The sequence below is a fragment of the Colossoma macropomum genome, unplaced genomic scaffold (genome assembly GCF_904425465.1).
Source record: "Colossoma macropomum unplaced genomic scaffold, Colossoma_macropomum, whole genome shotgun sequence".
Classification (NCBI taxonomy): Eukaryota; Metazoa; Chordata; class Actinopteri; order Characiformes; family Serrasalmidae; genus Colossoma; species Colossoma macropomum.
In genome coordinates, this window is record NW_023494801.1 from 15,976,827 (window position 1) to 16,002,746 (window position 25,920).

Genomic DNA, 25,920 nt, shown 5'->3' on the forward strand with positions numbered 1-25,920 from the left:
AGCAAATGATTGAAACTGAGTAAAGAATGTCATAACACCTAGTTACCTTCAAATCTTTCAATTTTTCAATGATTAATTGTCTAATTGTGATTCAGTGTAAAATACTTTTGTGTAATGAATAACAAATGGTTTGTTAGTAATCCTTGCTGTGTCCAGTTGTGAAGGGAAAGACTAAAAGTCTTTCTCTTCAAAGCGAGTTAACCTCTCTAGCTGTTGGTTTATGAATGTTTTGATGTTTGATGTTTTGACCTTGTCTTCACTGTTGAAACGGCAATCATTTACTTGAGCTTTTTGGTTCTGCTTCTGACAGCATTCTAGGAGTAATGATGTGACTAAACACAGTGTGTAAAGTGTTTTTAAAAGCAGAGATACACAAAGAGTTTGAGACAAAATTAAAAAAAAAATCGACATTTCATATAAAAACTCTAAAGAAATGTGCACGTTAGAAATAGAAGTAATGGTAAATGTAGATATTGAGACCCCTCATGACTATCACCGCCGCTGTAAAGAAGTCCGAGCAGGTAAGTTTCTCTACATTAACCCTTTCGTATGAAAAACACTGAATGAATGTGTTTAAGGTCTTAACGATTTAACTATGCTGTAATTTTGAAAAACCCCTTTAAAGTCACTGTTGGCCGTAGAAGACTTTCTCACGTTAGTAAAAGGCAAATTAAAGTTACTTTGTGCTGCCATTAGATGGCGTGATTTACATGTGACGGACTAGTACGAGAGCCCTGTTCTGTGGAGCAAAGGGACGACAACTATGTAAGATCACGACATGCGTTTTATAAGACCTGTACTATAATTTTGTGATGTGAAACCTATTTGCATGTTTCTCTCTCATAGACACAGGTCAGGGGGATATCCTTTCCCACCCTTCCCTTTTCCGCAAACATCCCAGTTTCTTCTGTTACGCAATAAGCAGTCCTTGAATGTCCGATTCGCTGTACGCTGATAAACCTCATCTCATTGGTGCTGTCTCACTTATCCTTCATTGGCGCTTGATGTTTACGTTCATCCAGCATCTTTATATTCTTACATTAAGTTCCGTAAACACTGCCCCCTCCTTCGGAGTGACGTCATGGCCGTAGCCCGCTATTCGTGTAACTTTTCAAACACGTTCTCGCGCTGCAGCTCGAGCTCTCAGTCTCAACGGAAAAGTGTCTGCGTGTGATTCACCTCCAAGAGTAAAGTGGATACTAAAGCGTGGCAGTGGGGTTTAATTCAGCGACACGGACAAGATATTTAAACAAACATTCTTATTGTCTTTTCGCCTCGGTCTGGGCGGTTTTAAGGAACTGCTAACCTTACGGGATATTTTTGGGACGGAGTGGTCGGTGAACAGACTACAAGAGAAGTACTTTCAAGGATGTAAGGCGAACAACAAAATGTGAATTTACAGTGGAAATAACTACAGAAGCGGACCAGCACGGCACCTCAGTCTGAATGGCAGTGTTGAATTTTACGCCGGAGCTCGGGTGACCTACAGGCTAATCTTTTAACGGTTGTTTTTACGGATAATGTTGCTAACACAGACATAAACTCGTTAATGAACGGTCTATACGGTAGTACGTGACTTGGAGCTGTATATTGTAGAGTCATCCGTTTCTGAACAAGAGACATTTTTTTCCAGCTGTGAGAAAATGATCTCGGAAGAAAGAAGCAACCAGTTAAGCAAACAAACCCTCGGTTTTCCCGTCGGATTATTAATCCGGTCACCGAAAAAAAGCCTTGCGAAGCTGGGGAGAAAACCCAGCAATGGATCTCTACAGTAAGTCATCTTTGGTTTAAAAAAAGTTGTACTTTCCTGTCTATAAAATGTTTTAAAATGTAATAGCAACGCTGTTACACGGTGATAGTAACCTGTTACTCTGTAATATAGCTTCTCTCACTCCTAACTCATGAAAAAAAAAAAGATTAGCAATTACAGTTACAGTGCTCAATATGTAGCATGCAAGCTTTAGCCTAACGGTTTTTTTTCTCTGAGAAAGCTGATGAGATTCACAATACTTCAAATGTAACGTAGACAGACCTTTTTTCTTTATATATATATATATATATATATATATATATATATATATATATATATATATATATAAATATATATATAAATATATCTACAGCCTGTCATTTCCAGCGTATGGTCCGCCGTGGATTTGCAGAATACTAACTTTCTGGGAGCCTTTAGCTACTCCACTGATAGCTGAGCTGTGTCTGCTCTAGCTAATATTGTTTCCCTCGCTATTGGCTAGCAAAACAAAATCCTCTTTCAAGCATAAAATGTCTACTTATGGGTCCAAGGAATCTGTCTTTGCTTCACTGTCTATGGAATGCTTTTAAAAGAATACTGTCCTTATTGTCCTGTAGATGGACACTGTGCGGATGAGCATGGCTGCAGCACATCTTAAAGGTTATACCTCTCTCTCTGTCTCTCAGGTCCAGTGCATCTGATATCACCACCCGATCCATGGAGAGCACTGGCGTCAGGCAGCCAGCCAAAAGCAAGATCCGCCGCCACAACAATAGGTTGGCCACTGTGTTTAACCGGAGTCCTCTCTTGCGGGACAGCAGACCGGGCCAGGGGGGCAGGCACCTGTCAGGAGACCTGCAGGTAGCTGACGATCCCTCTGAACTGTCCAGCCAGCTCTCTGCTCCGGGGATCCTAAAAATATTCGGCAGTGACATCTGCCAAGGGGCCAATTATAAGAGTGTGCTGGCTACAACTAGGTCCAGTGCGAAGGAGCTGGTTAAGGAGGCTCTGGAGAGGTAAGTGTTTCTGTCCATTTCTACAGTGCTGAAATGAATTTCTGTGAAAAGAATTTTTTTTAGATTGTAGCTGAGTTCTCCCTTGATTTTCGGTGCAGAAATTGTTGTATCACTGAATTGTTTTTTGCTGGTGCTTTTACAGATACTGCCTAGAAAAGGAAGATCCAGAGGCGTATGTGCTCTGTGATGTGATTGGCCAGACAGGAGTGGACCACCAGTGGAAGACAGAGTGCCTTCGGGTTGTTGGCGACAATGAGAAGCCCCTTATGCTTCAGTCACTTTGGAAACCCAAAGAAGGATTTTCTAGACGCTTTGAGATTCAGAAAAGAACTAGTGTTGAAGAACGTAGTGGCAAAGACAGAGACACAATCACTGCAGGTATTGTGTCTAAATTACCTTTTTTTGTAGTAAATGTTGGAATCAAAACTGTTAGCATTGGAAGTTTTAATGTTAGAACTTAATTAGAATTAATTTACAAGTGACTTAATGTCCTTTTTTAATTCCATTTATCATTTCCTGAAAGGAAAAAGTATGGTCACAGTAGTCTATCGTAGGTGTGTTTTATTGGAATGGTTCCTTCAGCTCTCATACTGTGCTTTCCCGTTGTGCCCAAACACCTACAGCATGTTGAAGCACCCCCTTGTTTTTCCTTCTATCTGATCTTGTTTCCTGCGCTCTGGAGAATGTGTAACCCTGTTGACTTTGGCACGGGGCGGTGGGTTTTCTCAGGGTTCCCTGGTGGAGACTTAGCCCTGCTGCTGCCTTCCTTTTGCAGAACAATGTGGACAGACGCCCACTTCCACAGCTGATAACGCCCAGAGAGCTGATGGGTGTGAAAGCTTGGCCTCTGAACATTCCACAGTGCTTAATGGACCCGGGGTTGAGTTGAATGGTGTTTGTGTTACGTCAGTCCCATGCATCCATGGGTGGTATCAAATGGAAGTGAACAGCTCTTGTTCTCCAGATTTTCCTGCCCCTTTACTGTCATTATTCATCTCAGTCCTCAAAGAGTGAATCATACTAGAATGCTGTTCACTTATGAAAGACACTGGCAAGGTCTTAGATATCTGTATTACTTTAAAGTCTGTTGGGAGTGTATAAGATGCTTCTGAAGAAGTTGAGTGGGGTTTAGTTTGTTTTTCTGAAATTATAGCTTGCCATTTCTTTAGATGATGTGAATAAGAGTGCAGGCTTCTATGTTCTTCTAAGTGCTCTGCTTTGTTGCTTCACATCTTTCCTGATAAAACTGATAAAAGTTTCAGCCAAACATAACAAAACACTTATCATCCGATATTATGCATTGGTTTGGGTCTGACTGAGCAAAAACGTTTCAGACACAGGTAATCCCAGCACCTGTCCTATCGTAGAAGTGAGAGCAACACCATTTCCACTATCATATTCCCTTGTCTTATCCCTCCTGTCTATTCCTCCTCAGGCCTCAATGCCCAGGTCCGAAAACTGCAGAAAGTGCGTTCACGGGTCACCTCACTCTTTGTGGACGGGAGCGATGGGGAGATAGACAGCCTTGGCATGTGGAGGAGCCTGAGTGACATGGACGTCTCTGCCATGGGTAAAGAAGCCTGCAAGGTTCATAAAGCAGGGGCACTGCAGGAGGACCCGGAGGCTGAGGCTGATGCAGAGGGCCACTGTCTCAGCACAGAGAAAGAAGAGACGGAGAGCAGTGACGACAACACAACACAGTACTCCATCCACCCGCCCTTCGATTTTCCCTACTTCCTTCTTCTGCAGGGCTACAGCCACAGACAAGTGAGGCTACTTTGCCTACCATAACTACAGCTTAGTAACTACTGTCTATTATTGTCTCTTATGCATGTGTACAATATGGGTAGTTTCTATGCATTGCAGTGGCAGTTTCTTTTTTTATAATTCCATCATGGCAGGCCATCAGGTAGTGATTGTGTCCTACAATCAGAGATTCCCTCTGTAATTGGTTTACCGGGCATTAATCAACAGTCCCACAAGGTCAGTGAAGGTGTATTCTGTCAGCTTACCCAATGCTGTCTGTCTACAAATTTACTCTACCTTATTAACTGTACATTAAAGCTTTTAATTGAACTTCTACATTTAATCTGGTGAAGAGAGTCCTGAGGAGCTGTGGGCTGGCAACTGTAATGTGTGGTGCGCTTGTAGCAAAGCTAGGGGAGGGAGCTTCCTGCTGGATTAGGCCATGTCTGACTGTATTGGGGCAGACAGGCAGCCACGATGGAGACAGGTGATCTCTGGACCTCTGGGGTTTGACCTGTCTCTCAGAGGTGGGAAGCTCAGCTTGAATCAGTATTGCCCCTGCCAAGAACTTCAAGCTGTATTTTGGCAGAACTTGTGAAAGGAATGTTCTGTACACGTTAGGTCTCATGCTGAGATCTAACAGCTTAAAGGCTTGATGGACATACAAAGCATGTGTGCAAACATGTTTTGTTCTCACCACAACCGAACACTGATAAACACTGCTAAACTACATTCTCTTTCTAACTGAGACCATTAAAAACAAATCTTAACCTCATTTAACGGTTTACTGGGTGATTAATTTGTTTACAGAACTTTGCCTTTTTGTAACGAAGGCCAGAGTGACTGCCTTTAGCTTGGCCAAGCTTATTTCCAGGAGCAGGAAACTGCCACTGCGCTGTTTGTTCTTGATTGTAAGTGCTGCTGAGTATGCAGAGCGGTGTGAGGGTGGGCGTGGCTGGGTGGGAGTGTGTGCTTCACTGGGAAACACACAGCCTGGCCTGCAGCAGAAACAGCCATAGTTACTTTTTCACATAGTGCTCACTGATATGTTCATGCTCACCACAATGTATTTGTTTGACCTTTGCCATTGATTTCATCTCATCATCAGTTAATGCCAGTGCTTCCTTCTGCGCAGAGAAGGCAATAAAGTGCCTGCTGATTGTTTTGATTGTGTGTGTCAGTATTGTCTGAAGGTTGACGAAACTGTAAACAGGAGTTAACATTCCAGAGGGATGAGGCCACCCTCAATGCTGTAATTTGCACAGGTAGAGCGCTATTGTGTACTTACGCGGAGGTCAGCTGAGACAGAACAAAGCTATAATCAGTACCGAGTCTGTCTCCTGTGTTATAAGACTTTTGACACACTGCTTTTTATTTGTTTTTAGGTACTTTTACTGTTCTCCTTTTATAGGAAAATGTTTGTTGTTTTACTAGAAAATGCATCATTTAATTTTTTTTTACCATGAAAAGTGAAACAAAGCTCAGTTAAGATGTGATTTGATGCCATAGTCAGTGCCCAGAAAAGTCTTAAATTAGATTATCTTAAATTAAAAGATTAACACAGTGATATGCCAGGCACTTCAGTAAATCCCCAAAGGCACATTTATTTTAGATCAAATAGTTACTTCCAATCAATTGGCTTGCAATCGCATTTCTTTCTTTCTGCACAACTGTGGGAGCTCATAATGAATTTTCTGTTTAATTCAGTGGCCATCTGCAAAGGATTTACGATAAGTTCATCCATGGTTTTTAATTGCTTTTAAGTGCTTTTAATTATGAAAATTATCCTGAGATATTCCTGGGTGACAATCTGATGTTTGTGGAGAAATTAACTCAGTATCTCAGTGGTTTCTATTGGCCTATTAACATTTTGTCCACTCACTATCTTATTTGGTGTTTTGTAAAAAAGTCTCTTGTTCCTGGTTCCTTGCAGGACTTTGTGATCTATCTAATGAGCGGGAACAGCTGCGTGTTTGGCTGCTACGGCGAAGACAGTGAGGATATGGAGCGGTTGAAAGTGGATGTGCTGCTTTATGCACCTGACGTGCTACCCCAGCACTGCTGTGTGCGACGCCTGGATGCTCCCAGCCCCCCATCAGAGGGCAACAGAAGGACTCTTACCCTACTGCAGCCTCTCCACGGAGCCCCCGTCACACGCAATGGTGTTCCATTAAAGAGTGAGGCTGAGCTTTTCTCAGGGGACCTGGTGGGCCTGGGCCAGCACTACCTCTTCATGTTCAAGGACCCCACTGCCCCTGATGCCCAGCATATGCCCTCTTGGATGACCACACTGTGTGCCCCAGCTGAAGCCTCACCCTGTAAAAGCTGTGGTTCCTCTTTAAGAAAGCCCAAAACCCACAGAAAAGTAGCAGCGCACTGGAGGGACATGGAGGGCAGAGTGCTCTCACTTTCCTACCAACTGCAGCAAGAAGACCAGGTGCTGGAGAAGATCCTCACCATGGTGGACCCAAGAGGAGAGGAGCCCAAACTAATTCCTGCCTTCTTGCTCTGTTTGTGCATCCAGCATTCAGCCGCCAGCTTTGAAATGGTGCACTTTCGCAAGCTATTACTGCGAATTGCCAACCGGATCCAGCTCACCATGTGGGTGAGTGAGATTTAGAGCAAGGCAAATCACAAATCTAATTATGGCCCTCAGCATTAATCACATTCTAACAGCTTTGTCTTGTAAGTTCTTGATAAATGATGTAGCAGTAACAACATTCAAATGATTGTAAGCAGGAGTCACAGGCATATGTAAAGTCTTTTAGAGACACACTTTGAGAAAAGTATGTTTTAACATGAGTATTTTCCTATTCCCTCACAGGAGAACACAAAAGAGCTTGCAGCGCTTCAGCCAGACTCGTGAGAACCTTTCTTTTCTGTCTGTTTTCATTTAAAAGATAAACTTAAGTCACTAGTGTGTTATCACTGTTAGTGTCAACCCTCTATGCACCAAAACATGACCCAGACACTTAGGTAGAGTCATTTGCCATGGAGTGTCCCAGTAAATCAGTCTGCCTGTTAAGAACTATTCCAGCTTTGATTGCAGTTTTTTATCAGACTTTTTGTCTGGCCACAGTACATCCTGATTTTAAATCATTTCCCTCCATATTGTGGCTAAGGTGGAAAGACTAACAGCTCAAAAGGAAGCACTCAGAGGGGAAAATGAACTTCAATGGCTTTATGATTTGAACTTCCTTTGATTCAGCCTGCTCTTGCTGTGTTTTTATTGAAATGAAAGATAAGTGTAGAAACAAAAACATTTAGCTGATTTGAAATATTAGGAATTCTTTGCAAACACAGAGCCCCTTTCATTCGACCCCTCTCTCTTTAGCACAGCATTTGAAACACTAGTGTACAGCTCTGTACCAACACTTATCCCTTATTGTGATACTGCAATGGGTAAATGTTTTGGCAGTGTCGTATGGCTACACTATAACAGTATGGAAATAATAAAGCTTGAGCTATAAGGAAATATAAGATATTTCAGCTTTAGTCTTTGCAGTGTCAGTGTTTTTCTACACCACACAATACTAGAATATGTGTAGTTTTCTGCTTACATGTGTTGATTTTCTGTTTAGCTTGAATACTGAATGGGTTATGCTGAGTGTTATCTTTGTTCTGCAGTGGCTCTGGGGACAGGCAACCAGCGCCAGAGGAGCTGCATCTGCTGAGTATGGCTGAACTGATCCCAGGCCTGCAGCCGTTGGTGCTGTGGATGGCCAACTCTATTGAACTGCTGCACTTCGTCCAGCACGAGGTGCCCCTGCTTCTGCCCTGGACACAGCAGGATGAGGCGGATCAGGGCGAAGGTGCTCTATTCTTTTTATCAATGCACTTTGATGGTCCAAATTCTGTGGCTGCTGTTTATAACCATTAACATCAGTCATTTGGGTTTGTTTTTAAAGATGTGTAAGCAGATTTGGTTAGTTATGTTTTGTGTGACTTCTGTATTTGTTTCTTTTTGTAGAATTAAGTTCTCAGATCTTGTCTACACGCACTGCCAGTGAGGAGGCCATGACTGTTTTAGAGGAAGTCATCATGTTTACTTTCCAGCAGACTGTCTATTACCTTACTAAAGTAAGCTCCTGTGTCTCATATACATACACATACTTACACAAAGACCCACTGTCCCTTTCCTGCTTCTCCTTAATGTCAGTAAGTACAAACAACCTGTAGCCAAATCAGATAATATTAGTGTAGTTCATCACAGCCCTCCATGTGTAGACCTGATCGTGGTCTGTCTGCTGTATGCAGTATGTTTGAAACAGGACATCTGAGTGTAAACACCATTCTTTTCTTTTTGTAAGCATGCCAGAGAAAAGTCATAACAATGCAGGAAACATACAAATTTGCTCTGTGATGGCTGTTTGAGATGGGTGTGTGAGTTTATTTGACACACTCCTTCCATGGAATCAAAAACAAATACATGCCCTGCATTTTCCCAAGATACAAGTACATTGCCCTAACCTATTGCCCCAACTTTGCCCAAACTCTCTTTTCCTTTCATGTTGGTGTCCTGGGGCTTTGTATCTTTAGTCCTAAGGTAAGATCTGACAAAGTCAGGATAATATTTTTTTCACAAATTCATATCACAGAAACAAATCTTCACAGATTATATATTATCTTACATCATCTTATCTCAGTTTAGGAAAACCAAAACTGCTCTGTTGAGGTCGATAATCAATTGTCATGTCAACCAAACATACACACACAACTGAAACATGAACATGTATGCAGAATACTTTCAAAAATGTATTTTAGATAGCTAGATGTAGATGTACAGATGTAAAACAAAAAAAAAAGAAAAAAACTAAGGTATAATGAGCTGAAAGTTCGACAAAGTTAAGAATATCGTAACTGCGCCACCCCCTGCTGTGTATTTGCCACTCGCCTTTGCCCACAGTGTTATTTTTCCTAATAAAAAAAACACACGTTCAGCCTCATTATTCACTGCCATTGCTACAATATTTTATTTGGCAAGTTTTCATGAACATTAACACATACAGGAGGGAATCTGGAAGAACGTGTTTGCAGTTTCCTAAAAATGATAACATTTTCTTTTCAATAGAATGGCTAACGGTAGGAACAGAAACTTAAAACAGAAGTTAGGACACCACTGGGGTTATTCTAAAGTTAGGACAGTATTTAGAAGGTTTTTTCAGGTTAGGATACTACTGTAAAACATGTTATTCTGTAATAGCTGTCTTAAACTCAGTCCTATACATTGTATCATTTTGTATTATTGTATAATGACTAGCATGTTTACTTGCAGCTAGTGTGAAAGCCTGGTGCTAATGTATTAGCTTGTGCCTAGATTGTTAGATTGAGATCATGTTAAGGCACAGCTTTTGTTTCAAACATTGCACTTTTATAATGTTGAATGCTTTAATTAACTGAAAATAGGAACAATATTATAAGGCACATTTGAAACATTCCTTATGTTTACTATTTTGAAAAATGTGTCATATCAAGACATCACTGTATTATACCAAATCAAATTCTGAATTTTGTGAATATTTACCCCTAATATGCTTTCAGTTATACACATTATTTAAGCAAAAGCACATTTTCATACTTTAGTTACTTTCAGTAAAACTGGATAGATGTCTGTTTTGAGAATTAACTTTCTGGAACTGTGTCTGGTAAATGTTTACTACCTAATTGCTCACTAAGGAGTAAGCACTAGGAAAACTTCCCAGTTTCATGACGTTTCCTAGGCCCATAATTCTGGCTTTCAAACAGTCAAACATTTTGGCCACACCTCCACTGAGCCACACTTGCCTAACAGGACGATGTCCTGATTGCCATAGTAATACAGCCCGGCAACCACTTAAACCAAACTTGTACAGCTGCCTCCAGTGAAGCTTTTAGGTACAGTGAAAACACTTATATTCCACAGTATCATGACATTGGTTGCAAATTAACTTTGCTAACAGAGTGAGGAGGGTAGATCTGAATATTGTCAGAGCTACAAGTGTTGACGCACACTACTTATAGTCCTGTTTGTGTCTTGCTAGGGTCCAGACCTAAAACAGTTCTCAAATATCCATTACGTGTGTAAGCGAACGCGTCGGCCTGGTCTGTCCAGATTGGTGATGTGTGTAGCACAGAGGGAGTGTGGCGAGGCCTTATGGTGGAGTAAGCAGGAAGCACAGAGTGACCCAGCAGTTGCCTGCTGTTCAGTTCATGGGGAAGCAGCTGTGGCCTGTGAATGCAGAGCCGGAATGGTGCCCCGAGCCCACAGTCTGTTTCCTGTTCAGGAAGAGAGCAGCTGTCGTCACCAGACAGCCAGTACTGAGAAATGACCACAGTTATCATGTCCACTGGGGAGATTGCAAATTACTGGGGGTTTTGTGGTTAGTAGGTTCCTCAGCATGACGTTTAAAAGACATTTTTAGTTTAGCTTAAGAAAATGTATGTTTTTGTGCTTTCATAAGCTGATGATGTCTGATTTCACCAAAAGTAAAGAGAAGCTGAGGCTAGAATTTAGTGTATGTAGTGTAATGTAATGTCTTACTGGTAGTAGATCAGGACAATGCAAGAGTACTAAAAATTTAATTTGATGTTTAATATGTCCATGCACCATTTTCTCTTAAAAGACTCATAAATCTCATAAGTTATTGTCATATTCTCGCTTTTCTCATACTCATACTCTTAAATGTAAGGCAAGAAAGCTGTCACATTATTTCCATTTTTTTAAATCACATGCTTGTGATGAATTTAAGGCACTTCGGTTCAGCTTTTTCACTTCTCCTTTCATGTTTAGTAAAAAGGAACATTACCTCCCAGATTTGCCTGTCTCATGGGATGGGAGGAATTTGTGGCACTCATTATTTCAATGGGGGGATCACTAAGTGCTACAAGAGTCATCAAAGTCTTTGAGGGGCTTGTCTTAGTAATGCCCTCCCTATATGGACCTAAGTGACCGATGTAGTGATGTCATGATCTTGGACAAAGGCAGAGGAATGTGTCAGTGAAGGAGAAGTGATGTGGGCTGGGATCTTTTGTCCAGGATAGATTACTCATTGACCTCTAATGCCTTCAGTGCAACCAGTGTGAAGAGGCCCAAGAATGCCTAGAAATCGAAATACTTCTGTAAATTGTTCTGGATGAGAGCATCTGCCAAATGCTGTGAAAGTAAATGCAAATCGGCAAGTAGATTGGTTCGGATGGAGTCACTCTCTCAAATATATAATTAGTATACTGTAAACATTATTCTATTTTAGGTGGTGTTTTCACCTCTGTGTTTTCTGCTCTCTTTCTTCAGTATGTTTTGCCTCATGATAGGTCAGAGGAGACTGTTCTTAGTATCTAATCTATGGATTTGTATTTTCTCATAAAATATGTGGGGTAACAGTTAGACATGGCTGAAGTTCTCATGAACAGCTCTAACTCTTGGGTCTTACCATAGGTCAGATCACAGTGTGCTACAGCCGTGCGTTTAAACTCAGAACTTCCTGACATGTTTCCTATATACTTTGAAATCTTCCATGTTCACAGGAACTTTATTTCCACATAGTTTGAAGACTACATAGAAGACTCTTACTGCTTTATGACAAAATACCAAGTTCCAGTCTGTTTATTTGCTGTAGTCTTTGTAGCCTTTTTTTTGTTATCATAGCAGTTGTCCAGTGGGTGATGCAGTAATTAAGCCAGTGGGACATGCAAGTTTGGATGAGAGCAGTATCTTATCTTGTTTATTCCCAAAATTCCCCTCTCACTATAGTAGTAACAATGGACCGTCACAGCTGAGATCTTCTCCATAGCCCAGTTCCAGACTTGTATCTGTGCTCTAAGTGGAAGTCTCTTTTTTGCCATACTTCCTTTGGGCTCAGACAGAGCACACAGGATGCACTCCACTGTAGTTACAGTGTCTCATTGGACTGCTGATATCCAACTCTCTGATAACTGCAGACTCTGCTAGTCAGGTCACTTTATTTTGACTCTTATAGGTCTTTCTCTCTGATACATTTACATCCTTTTGTTTAAATTGTATTACAAACTATTCTTCATTCTTGTGTGTATGGTCAATTGCCTGCCTATTATTCTGTATTATTCTTATCCTACAACACACAAATGTTGCACAGTCTAAAACTGCCTGTTTTCTTCCTTCTCTCTGCTGTTCTCAGAGTTTGTATGCAGTTCTGCCAGGGCTGCTGGACAGCAACCCTTTCTCTGAGAGTGGACAGCTGCGCATGCCTATGGGTGTCAGTGACATCCTGGATGTTCTGAAGGAGGCACTTCAACTACTTAACACCTTCCAGGTGCACACGGAGATATCCTCACAACTCTTGGCTTATTTGTTCTTCTTCACCAATGCATCTCTCTTCAACATACTCATGGAAAGAGGTCAGCACTACACACTGTTCTGTCCTAGCAAGTGAATGCAGTTCTAAATAATTTTGTAATATATGATTGTTTTATTATACAGTTGCATGGAGTTGCTGGCTATTTTGGGGCACCTCCTTTTTTCAGTATTTGAATCTGCTGCTGAAATCTTTTGAAATGAAGAAATTACTAGATGTGAATGTGGGTATTTACTAAGGTTCTGGAGGAGGGTTCTACCAGTGGTCCAGAGGAGTACAGATTCGGGCCAACCTGGATTTGCTGATGGATTGGACACAGAGCATTGGACTGGGTGACCTGGCTGCTGAATTCTTCCAGAAACTCTCATCAGCGGTCAACCTGCTGGCCACTCCTAAGGAGACCTTACTACAGGTAGGTCTGCCATGCGATTTGGTGATCTTCCTTCAAATGACCGCTAGCTGCACTTATCTGTGCACTTTGCCTGAATGTAGTATTTGCAAAAAGCAAATACACCTGTTGTCTTAAATCACCCGACAAACCTATCAGTCTGGTTTCTAGAGGCTGTTTATGAAGGATGTTTTTGTATTTAGTTTGTAATAAGATGTCTGCACTGGATCACAGAACACCATGTTTATTCTGTCATACACTGATGTGGCTGTGGAAACCAAGGTATAAGTTTGTTTTATAATCTTAGCACACCATTGTAAAGTCCTTGAGGCTCCTCATAAATACAGAAATGACCTCATGCCTCGGGCAGCACTAAGCAAACCTGTTGCACCAACAAAGGGGCTGGCTTGAGGTGTCAAGTTCAGTCTAATGTGACAGAGAGATTTGGTTAGTGTGATAACAAAGTCCATACATATTTATTTCCTTATGACTGTTGCAGTCTCTTTGTTCACAATGGGGCGGCTCTAGTATATGGCATGCTGAAAGTGCCAAAACTAAGAACCTACGGTCTGTTTAAGTTGATGTCATCTGAGCGAAACTCCAGCAGGCATGCTGTGGCATGTAGTTTGTATAGCTTCCCATGAAGAGTTGGACCAGGATGTTGTGCGTGACGAAATTAAACATTTCGTCACGCACAACATCCTGAGTGAGGAGAACAACACCTGAATGAACAACCGAGGAGGTGCTGACTTGTAACAATGTTACTGAAGTAGTTAATCCTTTCTTAAGTCTGCCGTTTCCTCTGTAATCCACTGAAAGACGGAATCTTGTTTAATTGTCTCACTCGAGGAAGTTGCCCTGTCTAATTCCACTCTTTTTATCAGCCCCTGCCTTCCACAGACTACAATATAGGATACTTCCATGTTAAGAGGGATATACAAAAGTTACAAGGTGTCACCAGGACGCATCCTGTTCTGTAAGAGATTTACAGGCTTGTCAAATAGCAGCATTTTCTACTGGGAATAAAGATCAGAGGAGTTCTCCAGGGGTGAGCAAGCCCAAGGGTGAGAGGACAACTAACCGAAAGGCAGTGGCCTTAGCACCAGCTGACTACATCATACTACAGCAAGTATATAGTGAGCGGAAGTAAGAGAGCGTTGACTAATCAGGTGTAAACCCATTAGATAATCGCACCCAGGAGGGATACTGGCTTTTTCAGTCCTCTCTGTTTCTCATTCATTGTTAATCAGATGTACTCAGGCAGGGAGGGGCTGAAATGAACTCATGTGACACGGAACGTGTAGTGTACCATGTTTAGTTCCTCGTGTAGAATCTCGTGTTTAGTTGACTGCACATTGGACACTTATCATGACTCATCACCACCTGATGATTCTGCTCTTCAGCTTTTGTGCCCTGACTCTTTACATAAGATCAGCAAAGCTGTAAACCCATGCTCTTAAGGAAAAACAGTTGTGTTTCCCCTGTCTAAACTGAATTTTGTGAAGCATTGATTGCAGTAGTGGGATGAGGGGGAACGGTGGGATCCCGTTTTAATACTGTTTTTAACGTGCCCTTGCCAACTTTGACTCACCACTCAGAGGTGCGTCACACCTGTGTTACTCCCAGTACAAGGGGAAGAGAGGACAGTGAGAAGTGGATTTTTGAATCGGAACACACTCACCCTCAGTTAGGTTAGCTTCAGTAAGCTATATGGTTAGTCCTGCAAACTTTGTATTTAAAGTGTTTTTGAGAAGTTTTAAAATAATGTGTATTGCCTTTCTTTTTGTTGTTGCTAGCTGTATAGGCTTTAGCTTGCTACCTTGCAGGCTAGTAGAGTAAAGTGATGAGGTTCTATCAGCAATCATGTATAAGAGATGGAGTAGTTTCCTATATGTTATTGAAAAAGATGTTATTGTTTTGGAAATGTCAACAATTAACCAATTAAACAGTTTTTTTTTTCATGTTGAAAAGGGAAATGTATCAGGTTGCAGTGATTTCTAAACATGTTCGTTCAGTCCCTTCCCCTTGCCATTTCTCTTGTGCTAATAAAATAAACTGTTAAGATGGCGTCAGGGATTGCCCGAGTGGAATGTCAAAACCAAGCGGTCTGGGCCTTTAGTACTTTTTTAGCACCTAATGTACAGCAGGTCCTTGTTATGTATAGCAACTAAATGTATTAATTTGCAAGGTAGGAATCATATTGCCATAGCACCTGTTTGTTCTTAAGATTAAGTTGGGCTGAGCCATCTCATGTGTTGCTAAATGTAACAGAGTATTGCATTTTGAGCACAATTTGATTTACTCTGTTCAGCATTAACAGCACTTGCGTGGGACAGTTGCTAGGAAGCTGGTTTTCACTGTTCCACCCATGGCACTAGGGCACAGTTTGTGTTTTGTATAGAAGCCAGCAATGTGCTCAACCACTTGTGCTTTCTCCTTTTTTTCCGTCTGCCGTTTCTGGGCCTGCTTTGCTCAGTTGATTAGGACACTGTTTTGGCATTGCTGAGGTTTAGCTCCTGTCGACATTAAACAAAATTGCTCTTGGATCAGCATGACAGTGGCAACTCCTTTTGAATAGTGTTTAAATGTGCCCCATGCATATTCTTCTGAAGAACTAGTAGTTGCTCATAAACACACTATGGACATGCATGAAAGTGTTTTGGAAATGAGAGCCTGTGTTTAGAAAAACTCCCTCACATCAGCCTCCCTTCTGTGTGCAGACAGCTGTAAGTGGGAGTTTTCCTTAGGAGACCTCTGACTGATGAGCTGGCATGTTGGGGCAACTTGAAGGCTCCTCCCAAAGTGGCTCTCTTGCAGTGATTAAGTTGGCCCTGTCATCACCCAATCTGTTTATTTTAAAATGATGTTAGTGTGTGCACAGACCTCTGAACCCTCCCAAAGTGCATTATACATGGCCTTATTTTAATTTGTTTGACGTGCAATGGCAGCTTGTCATGTGACCCAGGAAAAGTGCCCCGTTTATTACAGATGTGTTGGAAGATGTTTTGGACTTGGATGTTTTGGTTAGTAGACTATAAATTTTAAGTGGCTGCATTGTGGACAAAAATGTTCACTCCCAGTGCTCTGTCATTTGCCTGCTTTATTTTACAGTGCATCAACAAAAGGCACCAAGAGTGCAGAAAGATTTGCTGCAAGCTATCTTTTGTTGTTGACGTTGTTTGGCAGTATGTTATATGGAGCATTTTAAATAGCGTGTGCGTCTATGTATTGTGTATTTTTCCTCCCATTCCCACTTGTTGCTCATGAGTGTGGAGAGTTGTGTCTGTGTGTAATTGTGGTTTATGTGTGCATTTTAGAAACAGTTATTTAGTAATTTCTTAACCCTTGCTTTACTGTTAATCTTTACTTTGTGTCTGTATGTAGGCATCCTGGCCATCTCTTAGAGCTGAATTCACACATCTCAATCCAGCACAGCTTCATCACATGCTGAGGGAGTACAACGCAGGCAGGGCCTGCCCCTCCTGCTGGACCCCCTCCCCCGAGGAAGCAGAATCTGCTTTACAAACCTGTGAGTCTTACTGTGGCACATCAAGCTGTAAATGAACTTCTTCACTCTTCCCCTTTGGCATGAGCTGCCTTTTGTACCTTCTCTTTAAATAAAATGTGGTATTTGTGAAGATCGCATATCTTGTGTAATATTTTACCTTGTAGACAGCAATAGGACAGACATGTCCATAAACAATGTTAGATGCAACCCTCTCATTGTCTAAGCTTACCTGTGCCTAGGGGTGGGAATCTCTAGGCACCTCACGATTCGATTCGATTATGATTCAGAGGGCTGTGATGCGATTATAAAATGATTATCGATGCATCTTTTTTTTCTATACAGGATTTCTATTTTCTCACTGTGTAAGGACGTGGCATTTTTAAAGCAAAGTATTTGTAATGATCCATAATGAATTTACCTCTTTTTTAATAAAACAAATGGAAGTGATGTGGCAAGTGAACTAGAAGGCTGTCATTTACTGCTCTTGTTTGGAGCACGAGACACTGGCTGCCACTCATCTGCGATAAAATGCGCTGTCACAGTGACATAAGATCCTGTGGCAACGGATGTCCACACAGCATATATTAAAGCTATCCTACCTGTTTTCTTTAGTGATTTTATGACTTCGGTTTTGGTCTCATTGTAGAGAGTGAGGATCGCTGTGTCAGTAAAATATTTTTGAGACTGGACGCTGTATCTCTGCTCCAAAGTGTGCAACATAGTGCGAAAGCCCTGGTTCTCAGCGACAGAGAACTGGCGTGCAGACTGCAGGTCACATAGCCACGCAGTCTTGCCTAGCTAGTAGCTAACGAAAAGGCAAAGAGAGAGATTTAAGACGAACATTTGGAGGCGATTGGACTTATTCGCATTTATAAGCATTGCAGTTGGTTTCCTGTAACGTTAAATCTGCAATCTCGAATTTTCCCATTTCACATTAAATGGTGCTGCATTTACATTCTCGCGCCTCAGTTAGAATTTAAGGTAGAACGGGAAAATTCGAATAAGAAGCTGGCAAATAAGAAGCGACTTCAGCCTTGTAAAACAGTCGAAGTTGAGAGACACTTTACAAGAAACTATTTAACTTTTGAGGAAGAGTGTCCTGGCGGAGATGGTAGAAAAGTGGCTATAGATGAAGTTTAAATCAGAGCAAAGTAAGTCTGCATTTTCGTTTATAATTTTTTTAGCCTATACTAGAACATTAGCATGTACTGAGACATGTTGGACATAAAATTTTGTGGCTCCCAAGGTAGTTTGATTTTTGTTGAAAGGACAAAATGGCTCTTCTTAACATTTGTGTTGTCGACTCCTGACCTAACCTAGCTTTTAATGCAGAGGGTGCCAGTCGGATTTCTCGCTCATATAGTTGTGTTTTTGTTATGTGCACGCCACAGACTGTCCAGGCGCTGCACTTCCGCATTTCCGAGTTCCGCCTTTTGTGTTCCGTCAACATTATGTTATAAATAAGAATTTAGAAAATCGATTTTTGACATTTGTGAATCGATTCAGAATCATTCACGTCCATTTTGCCCCCACCCCTACCTGTGCCACCTCTTAACTCAGTCTTATCTATGTTTTTGGTAATGTGAAGTCCTGTTTACATGCTAATATGTTGCTGATCTTACCTAATCTTCTCCTAGCTGAAATCCTAGAGAGTTTTGAAAACCATCCTCCGCTCATCCTGCCCAACAATACCTTTCACTTGGAGCTGGGGAAGCCTATCACAGAACCTGGTTTCTTCTCCCAGCTTCAGCACCTGCAGGAGTTCATCCACACCATCTCCATCAGCCAGATGCAAAATGAACTGCAACCTCTGCAGGTACTTTGCTCTCCACTCACCCTGTTCACCTATTTAACTGCTTCTACATGCCTGAATATGGTGATAGATAATAGTTCTAGACTAGTGTACTAAATACACTTTGTTTTGGTGTGTTTCTTTCAGGACACCAGCAATGACCTGATGGAGGATACACAGTCAGTATCGTCTCCATCCGGCACAGAACCAGAATGCCATATCCCCAGTGTAACCCCTGACCCAACCATTCATTTTGCTTACGAAGCAGAAGAACAGCAATGCTTGTCTGCATCACCCTCTCATGTCAGGGGGTCTCATGGTGATCTGAGCTCATGTGAAGCAGTGTTGGCCCAGAAGCTGAAGAACCTGGAGCTCCAGAGTAACTTGCCAGGGGAAACAGACATGGGCTATCACAAGAGCCTGGCCTTGGACCCCTCCTGCTTGCTCACCCCACCCAACACACCCCAAGGCCTTGAACTGGCTGAGTTAGAGGCCAGCCTGCAGGAGGAGGCAACACAGCAATCAGCCCGGCAGCACAAAAAAGGTAACTTATCTGCTACATAGTAGCTGTAGATACAAGAACACAGTCTATGATTCCATCAGGTTCTGATTAAAAAATCCCATAACTGCTTCTCTAGTCAATAAAGCTGCCACTGTGATTTCTTATAGCCATGGCTTGTAGCCTGAGGGATGTAATTACTGCAGCTAGGCAAGGAAACATTCTCAACAAGGAGCTGACCTCAGGCCTCTGCCGAGTTATCGGTTGATATGAATGACCTGGACCAAAAACATCTGTCCCACTCCTCCTCCAGTTCTTATTTCATTTTTCTTTTAAGCTGAACCCTAAGAGAAGGCCTCAGGCATGTTCGGCCTGTGGGGTGTTCCCCAAGTTCAAAGGATGGGCCGTTTCCTCTTCAGGTCAATTGTTTTTGGAAGCCTGAGTACTGAGGTCATGCGGAGGCAGCAGGGTGGATGTGAAAGTGGTGCTTTGTGTGCTTTGGTTCTGATTTGGTGTTATGATTGAGAAGGGAGGGAGTGTGAGGAGAGAGCCCAATTAGCTCCTATCACCACAGGTTGAACTCCCCCGCCTCTATGAATCAGTGCATTTTATCACATTTAAAAAATGATTAAGAAAGTGAATCTCTGACTGTGTTGAATAAATGGATCAGGTGCATATCGCTATTGGAACAGAACTGCATATCTCCAAGAACGCTAACTTTACTGGAGAAGGAAAGTAATTTCCTAATTTTCAGTGCATGTAATAATTTTATATTAAATCATTTGGGAGCATTTCTATTGATCCATTCTTCTTGAAATTTTGACATAATATAAACAACTGCTGGCACTTTCAAATTAAGTAAAAAAATCAAAATAATAACAACAAAAATGGTGATACAGAGTTTTGTTCCAGCTGGTTCTTTTCATATGTTTCCATTCAGCTGTGTTCACCAGGCTAGAATTCTACTTCTCTGTGACATTCTTGACTATAAAAGTGTCACTTAGGAGCTCTAAAATCTGGGAAACAAATGATGAAAAGTGAGGCTTCCCCCAGCACTGCAGCATGTCCGCTCCCTTCAGCACATGACTAGTGGGGGTTAACCTTTACATATGGTCATAGGGCAGTTTAAGCTTTAAGCCCCTCTAGAAAAAGGCATGGGTCAGTATCCTTTCACAAAGGATTATAGCTCCAGTTCATTGAACCCAGTGACTACTGCCTTGTAATGATTTCTTAACAATTCTAAGTGTGCTGCCCACCACAAATAAACACAAATTAACCAACTTTTACTCTTGACAGCCCTCTGTGAACTGGGCCTGGACTTTCACCACCCTAATCAACAAGACTCCTGTTCACCCACACTAGTTTTCTCTGCTAACACGTCACGCTTTTTTGGTAGCCAGGCTAATCCTATAATCTGGAGCAAGAATTACAGCGAGGTGGTGATGTCAGGAGAGAAAAGAGTGGTGGATAAAGCGTCATGGGAATTTACAGTTGGGTTGCTGGATGGAATCTTAATCGGGACTGGCATTGTTCGGGGTGCTGGGCTGGGGTGTGACCAGTTTTAGGGGATGGGGGTGTTACTGTTGCTGTTGTGATGGGGGAACATCAGAAGAGCGGCAGACAATGCAGCAGTATAGCACACTTAAGGCCCCTGTGGTCCTACAGGCCTAGTGCAGCGTAGTATTTGATACATGGGATTAAACATTTGAAATACTCCTCAGATCTAGTTTGGTTTTGTGTTTAAAGACATGAGGCAGATTTAGATGAAAACATGTAAAAAGGAAGGAAAGAAGAAACAATCTGTATGGATCTGTCTTTACAAAATTGGCACAGTTTGTACCCCACAAAACATTAACTCTTCTTTTAGCTCTGTTTTGACACAGTTGACCTCCCCAAAATCTAATCTTATTGCTCTTAAGGCTTATAATTCTATAACTGCTATTAATTATTCTGTAACTACTATGAACCTTATCACTTGTGGCTCAACTTGAATTTAAATTTATATAGAAGTGGACTGCAAACTGAAAATCAGTTCTAAATGAACTTAACATGTTACTTCAAAGATGATACAAACAAAAATTAACCAGAGAGGATGCAAGCAGCAGTAAGCATTTTCAGCTTTACCATCTCTGTGTGTTAGGTAAGGGGGATGTGTTAATATGCACAATGCTGCCAGTCTGAATGGCATTTCATGTCTTAAAAAAACCTGTACTAACCAGCCAGTGATCAGAGATTTTTCCCCCCTTTTTTAAGCAATTTATTTGTCCCTATCCATGGTATAGGCCTACAGAGTTTACTTTTTTATGGACTACTGTTTAGCTTTTCATAACCATCTGGGCTTATCATTAAGCTTTGAGACCTCAGAATCAACTCTGTTCTCTGTAATTGCATTTTTTGGACTAGCTGTCCTTAGCATTGGCAGAACATTGCATCCACTTTGTCAGTACAGGCACTTCACACAGTACTGTACTGAGCTCCCCAAGGTACTCCTTGTAGACTCATGACTGCATTGCTAGATGCAGTGCCAGAACTATCGTTACAGTTGTTACAATTGACTACCACCATGGGGCTGATCACTGACAACTATGAGACGGCTTATAGGGAGGAGGTCAGGCTACTGGTTGAAGTTTCAGACATACAGCATCACCTTAAATGACAAGTAGCTGATTATTGATTTCAGGAAGAAAGAGGAGGAATGTACTTTAATTTGCATTAGTGAGGAGGGTATGGATGTAAAGTGGAAACGTCTTGGCATCACAATCTACAACAACCTTACCTACTAAAATTACTAGTTTTTTTCCACATGGCTGAGGAGCTCTTTAATATCACAATTAACTCTTACCAGCTTTTGTAGGTGTACTATGGAGGATCATATGCGTAGAATCTTAAGATACTGTAGAGAATACAAACTCCCTGCCCTGCTTTCTTCTAGAAGGCAACACAAGTTCTTAGGTCCACATATGTCAAGAATCGGATGGAGCCAGCATGGCCACTGATAGTGTTAATTTGTTTATATATTGTTCTTGTTTTGCAGGCACTAATTTACTGAAGTACACATGACAGAATGTCTTGGAGTCTTTGAGACAAACTGCATAAAGGAACTATTGTGATAACAGTTTGCTGTGATTGTGTTTTGTTTCCTCAGTAGGGAATGGTCTTGTGGCAGTTGCAGATCAAAGGGACGAGAGAAATGAAGAAGAGGATGATGAGGATGAGCGAGATGAAGTGTTCACTGTAGAGCTTTCAAAAGGACCACATGGCCTTGGCTTGGCACTGGTGGATGGACTGGTGAGATCTTTTAAGTCTCCTTGTTTTCAACTCCCTCTTTACTGTGTTTCTCAGCTTGTCCTCCAACATGTATTCAGTTTTTTTCTTGAAGTCTTTATAGTGGTCTTACATCAAACTTTACAGCTTAATTTATGTTCAGTTCCCTGCTACTGGTTTGATGCCACAGGGTCACAGGATTGCTCTTTGGTCATAAGATCTTATTAATGGGGCTAGTACCACGAGTGGCAGAACTTTATAAACCTATAATCTGATTACGTTCATGTGAGTATACTCTGCCTACCATATATGTTTTAGATTTGAAGGTCTTACTAGGCTCTTTCACAAAATGGGTCTAATTAAGTGCAGGCAAAAATAATCTGTCACAGGTGAAACAGGATACACTTCCTAGTTCACTTCAGCACAGAAGAACTTGTTTTCATCTTTATTTATATTCCATCTAGAGTTAAGTTACACATTCTGTATATGATTCAAAAGCAATTTTATTAACAATTTGTGTGTTAAATTTTAATAACACCCATTACCTCAAACTGAGTCTGAAGGTGCAATCTGAGCTTCCTGCATGACCGACATGTTAAAGGCTCTGAAACTAGGCCAGTCAGCAGCTGTTGCCTAAAAATAATTGTTGCTTAGCTAGTACAGTGGTAGTGTATGTGCAGACAATAAAGGTTGCATTGTTTAGCTCCCCTGCTGTGATTGGTCTTTTAAGATGTTGAAGGTTGCTGATTGAGGGACTTGGTATGGAGGTATGTGAGGAGGGGGGTCAGGTTTTACTGGAAATGACTCAACAGGAGGTAAATGGCTGTGCTTTGGCCTCGCCAAGGGTCTTTTGAAGTCATTATTGGTGGCTGGATTGAGATCATGACTGAAAGTGAATTGATCCTCTACTTTTCCCAGAACATCCAAGTCATTTTGGTAGCAAACACATTATAATAGGGACAGTGAGATTGTAAGTGTACATCCTGCTGGTGTTCTGCATATGACACTATGGTTTATCACAAGGACAGTAAAACAGTGTTTGCTTTAAGTGACTCATCCCCTCAGAAGCACTGAACATGACAGTGTACCATTTGTGCAGATACTTGGTTTTCTACCTTTCCTTGCTGGTTTAGCTTTGTTACCTAAAGACACTTTAACATATGTTGTTGTAGGTACAAATGAGATGTTTAGGCTTACTGTGTATTGGATGTCCCTTTTAATCTTACTGAGTGCTTGTGTTTTCTGGCTGTAGAAAACTCCTTTGAGGATGAGTGGCATCTATGTAAAGTCAGTGGTACCAGACTCCCCTGCTGCCCAGTGCCAGAGGCTCAGGCTGGGTGATCGCATCCTTGCTGTAAACGGAGTCAGTCTTGTGGGTATGGACTATCATACGTAAGTATATTGTCTCAGGCTACTTACATACTTACACCATAACATCAACACCATTAACATACAATATTGTCATAAATAGACATAAATTGTTGGGTTGCCATGTTCAAATAAGAATGTACTTGTTTTTAGTCAGTGTCCTAATTCAGCAATGTAAGATCTCCATATGGCAGTTGGGTCATAAAGCATAGTGTTTTTAGCCATTTTACCCAATTTAAACCAGTGGTTTTCAAAACAGTCCTCAGGTCCCCCAGATGGTCCATGTTTGTGCTCAATCAACTACCAACTTATAAGGATAGAACATAAATGTGGACCGTCGGGGGGGTCCCTGAGAATCGTTTTGAAAACCACTGTTTTAATGCCAACAAACAGTGGAACCTGTAGCCAGCCATGTGAGACTATGTCTGTCTGGTCTGTCCCTAAGTCCAGAAAAAAAAGCTTTAAGGAGGAAGTCTGAGGTTTCACAGATGAGATCTTTCGGGCGTTCTTGGCACTGTAGCTCAGTAACCACAGTTCAGAACAGAAATAACCCTCCCATGCTCTGCTTCCTCTCTGTCTGTCACAGTGGTAGGGAGATCATCCGGACATCAGGAGATTCTCTCAGATTGCTTGTGGCCAAAACCGAAGCAAGGAGCAGTGGCAGGACCTCCATCACCAGATGCTAAAGTAGCAGAAGACTGAAAAAGACTGCCTAGTGACAGCTGAGGGATTCGTGCCAAACCAGCTACTCTATCCAATGATTTTACTTAATGCTGCTGGGATGAAGTCCTCAGACATTGGCACTGTGCTTACTTTTGGTTCTAAACCAAAGGAAAGAATGCTCTCACTTTTTTCAAAATCTTTTTTGAAGGTTTTTATTGGGAGTCTGTCCATTAAACAGTCAAATCTACCAAAGATTCTATATTAGTATATTAGTGTCGGTTTTCTCTGACAGACTGGACAGACTGGTTTCATACCCCTTGTACACTTGTCTTTCCACTGCAGAAGCTCAGTCCCATCTCCCTTGGATTCAGATGCGTATACCAAATACCATTTATACCAATGTTTACTACAGTTTTTATTTTAATTCAAAATTCATCCAGCTGTCATCTGCATGAAATGTTGCATGTGGTTTGTTGCAAAGTAGCTGTGGTTAAGACTCCCCAGTCTTTGGCCTGTTTCAGCCTCAGCGTGGCGTGTATTAGGAAAGAAAGGCGTGGCCATTTTAGCCTTTAAAAGCTCAAACCCCATACTTAACGCATGCAGAACCTATGCACCACATATTACAGTAAATATCAAGAATTATAACTTTATATTTTTTCTTAAATATATATATATATATATATATATTATATATATTAATCAAAGTCTCATTTAAACAGTGTTTTTAAATGTTCTAGTAAGAACAGAGTATTTCCAATGAATGTCCTAACTGGCGTCATGAATATGTCCTCTTTTATCTATTTCACAGTTGGTATTATAGAGTCCTAATGACCATCACATGATACAAGCATGTGTTTTCCCTCAATGCCAGAGAAACAGTGTTATGTCAGTGTCAAATATGTTCAGAGTATTTTGTTTGTTATATTTATATTCTAAGTGATATGTGAAATAAATATTGCTTGCTTTTTTATATATGAAAGAAAATATATATACGAGTGGGTCAGTTCTTGTAAACACAAGTCTTGTTTGACATTTATTTATGTGTTATATGTGGTTTTGGTTCAGTTTATAAATGGGCAAGACTAATCTGGTAGTAATCTCAGCTTACATGGAAAATGCAATTGCAGGCATTTTTAGGGTGTCTTTTTAGCTTTATGGCACATTTATTTTGATTTTTTTTTAAAGTGGTCGTTAGGAATGCCATCCAGTTCTGCTGAATTCATTCTGCGTTGAAATGGTTTATTAATTAAGCAGAAATAGTGATGGCCTGCTGTAGGGTAAAACAAGAATCCAGCTGTCGGTCCTGCTGGTTGGAGACGGTGAGAAGGGAGAAGTGTGGAGCTTAGGGTGTGTCTCCCTGAGGCACTGCTGTCTTGGGCCGGCACACCACTTGCCATTTTTAGAGTACTGAGGTTTCCACTCTATCACTCTGCTCTGCAAGCTCCAATTACACACTGTTGCCTCATGTGCCTTTGCAGGACGCACACTGAGATACAGCTCACCATGATATGCTGATTAGACAGGTTGGCTGCTGAACAGCTGCACTGAGATTTAAACAAAGTAGCGTGTTAAAAAATGCTGAACAGGTTTGTGGTTAAGAGCTATTGCTACGTGTAC

At 41.4% G+C, this 25,920-nt stretch overlaps 1 protein-coding gene across 1 annotated transcript; it reads left to right on the forward strand.

The window, feature by feature from the left end:
- The first annotated feature begins 346 nt into the window (after positions 1 to 346).
- On the forward strand, positions 347 to 25,920 carry si:ch73-281f12.4 (RA_Radil_like and Myo5p-like_CBD_Rasip1 domain-containing protein). Its single transcript, XM_036590497.1, has 16 exons — positions 347 to 1,771; positions 2,437 to 2,766; positions 2,909 to 3,144; positions 4,202 to 4,533; positions 6,446 to 7,117; positions 7,337 to 7,374; positions 8,140 to 8,324; positions 8,483 to 8,592; positions 12,645 to 12,864; positions 13,061 to 13,233; positions 16,594 to 16,738; positions 18,355 to 18,533; positions 18,657 to 19,053; positions 22,154 to 22,296; positions 23,525 to 23,664; positions 24,227 to 25,920. The coding sequence occupies exons 1-16, from the start codon at positions 1,644 to 1,646 to the stop codon at positions 24,324 to 24,326; spliced, it is 3,528 nt and encodes a 1,175-aa protein (XP_036446390.1). The 5' UTR covers positions 347 to 1,643; the 3' UTR covers positions 24,327 to 25,920.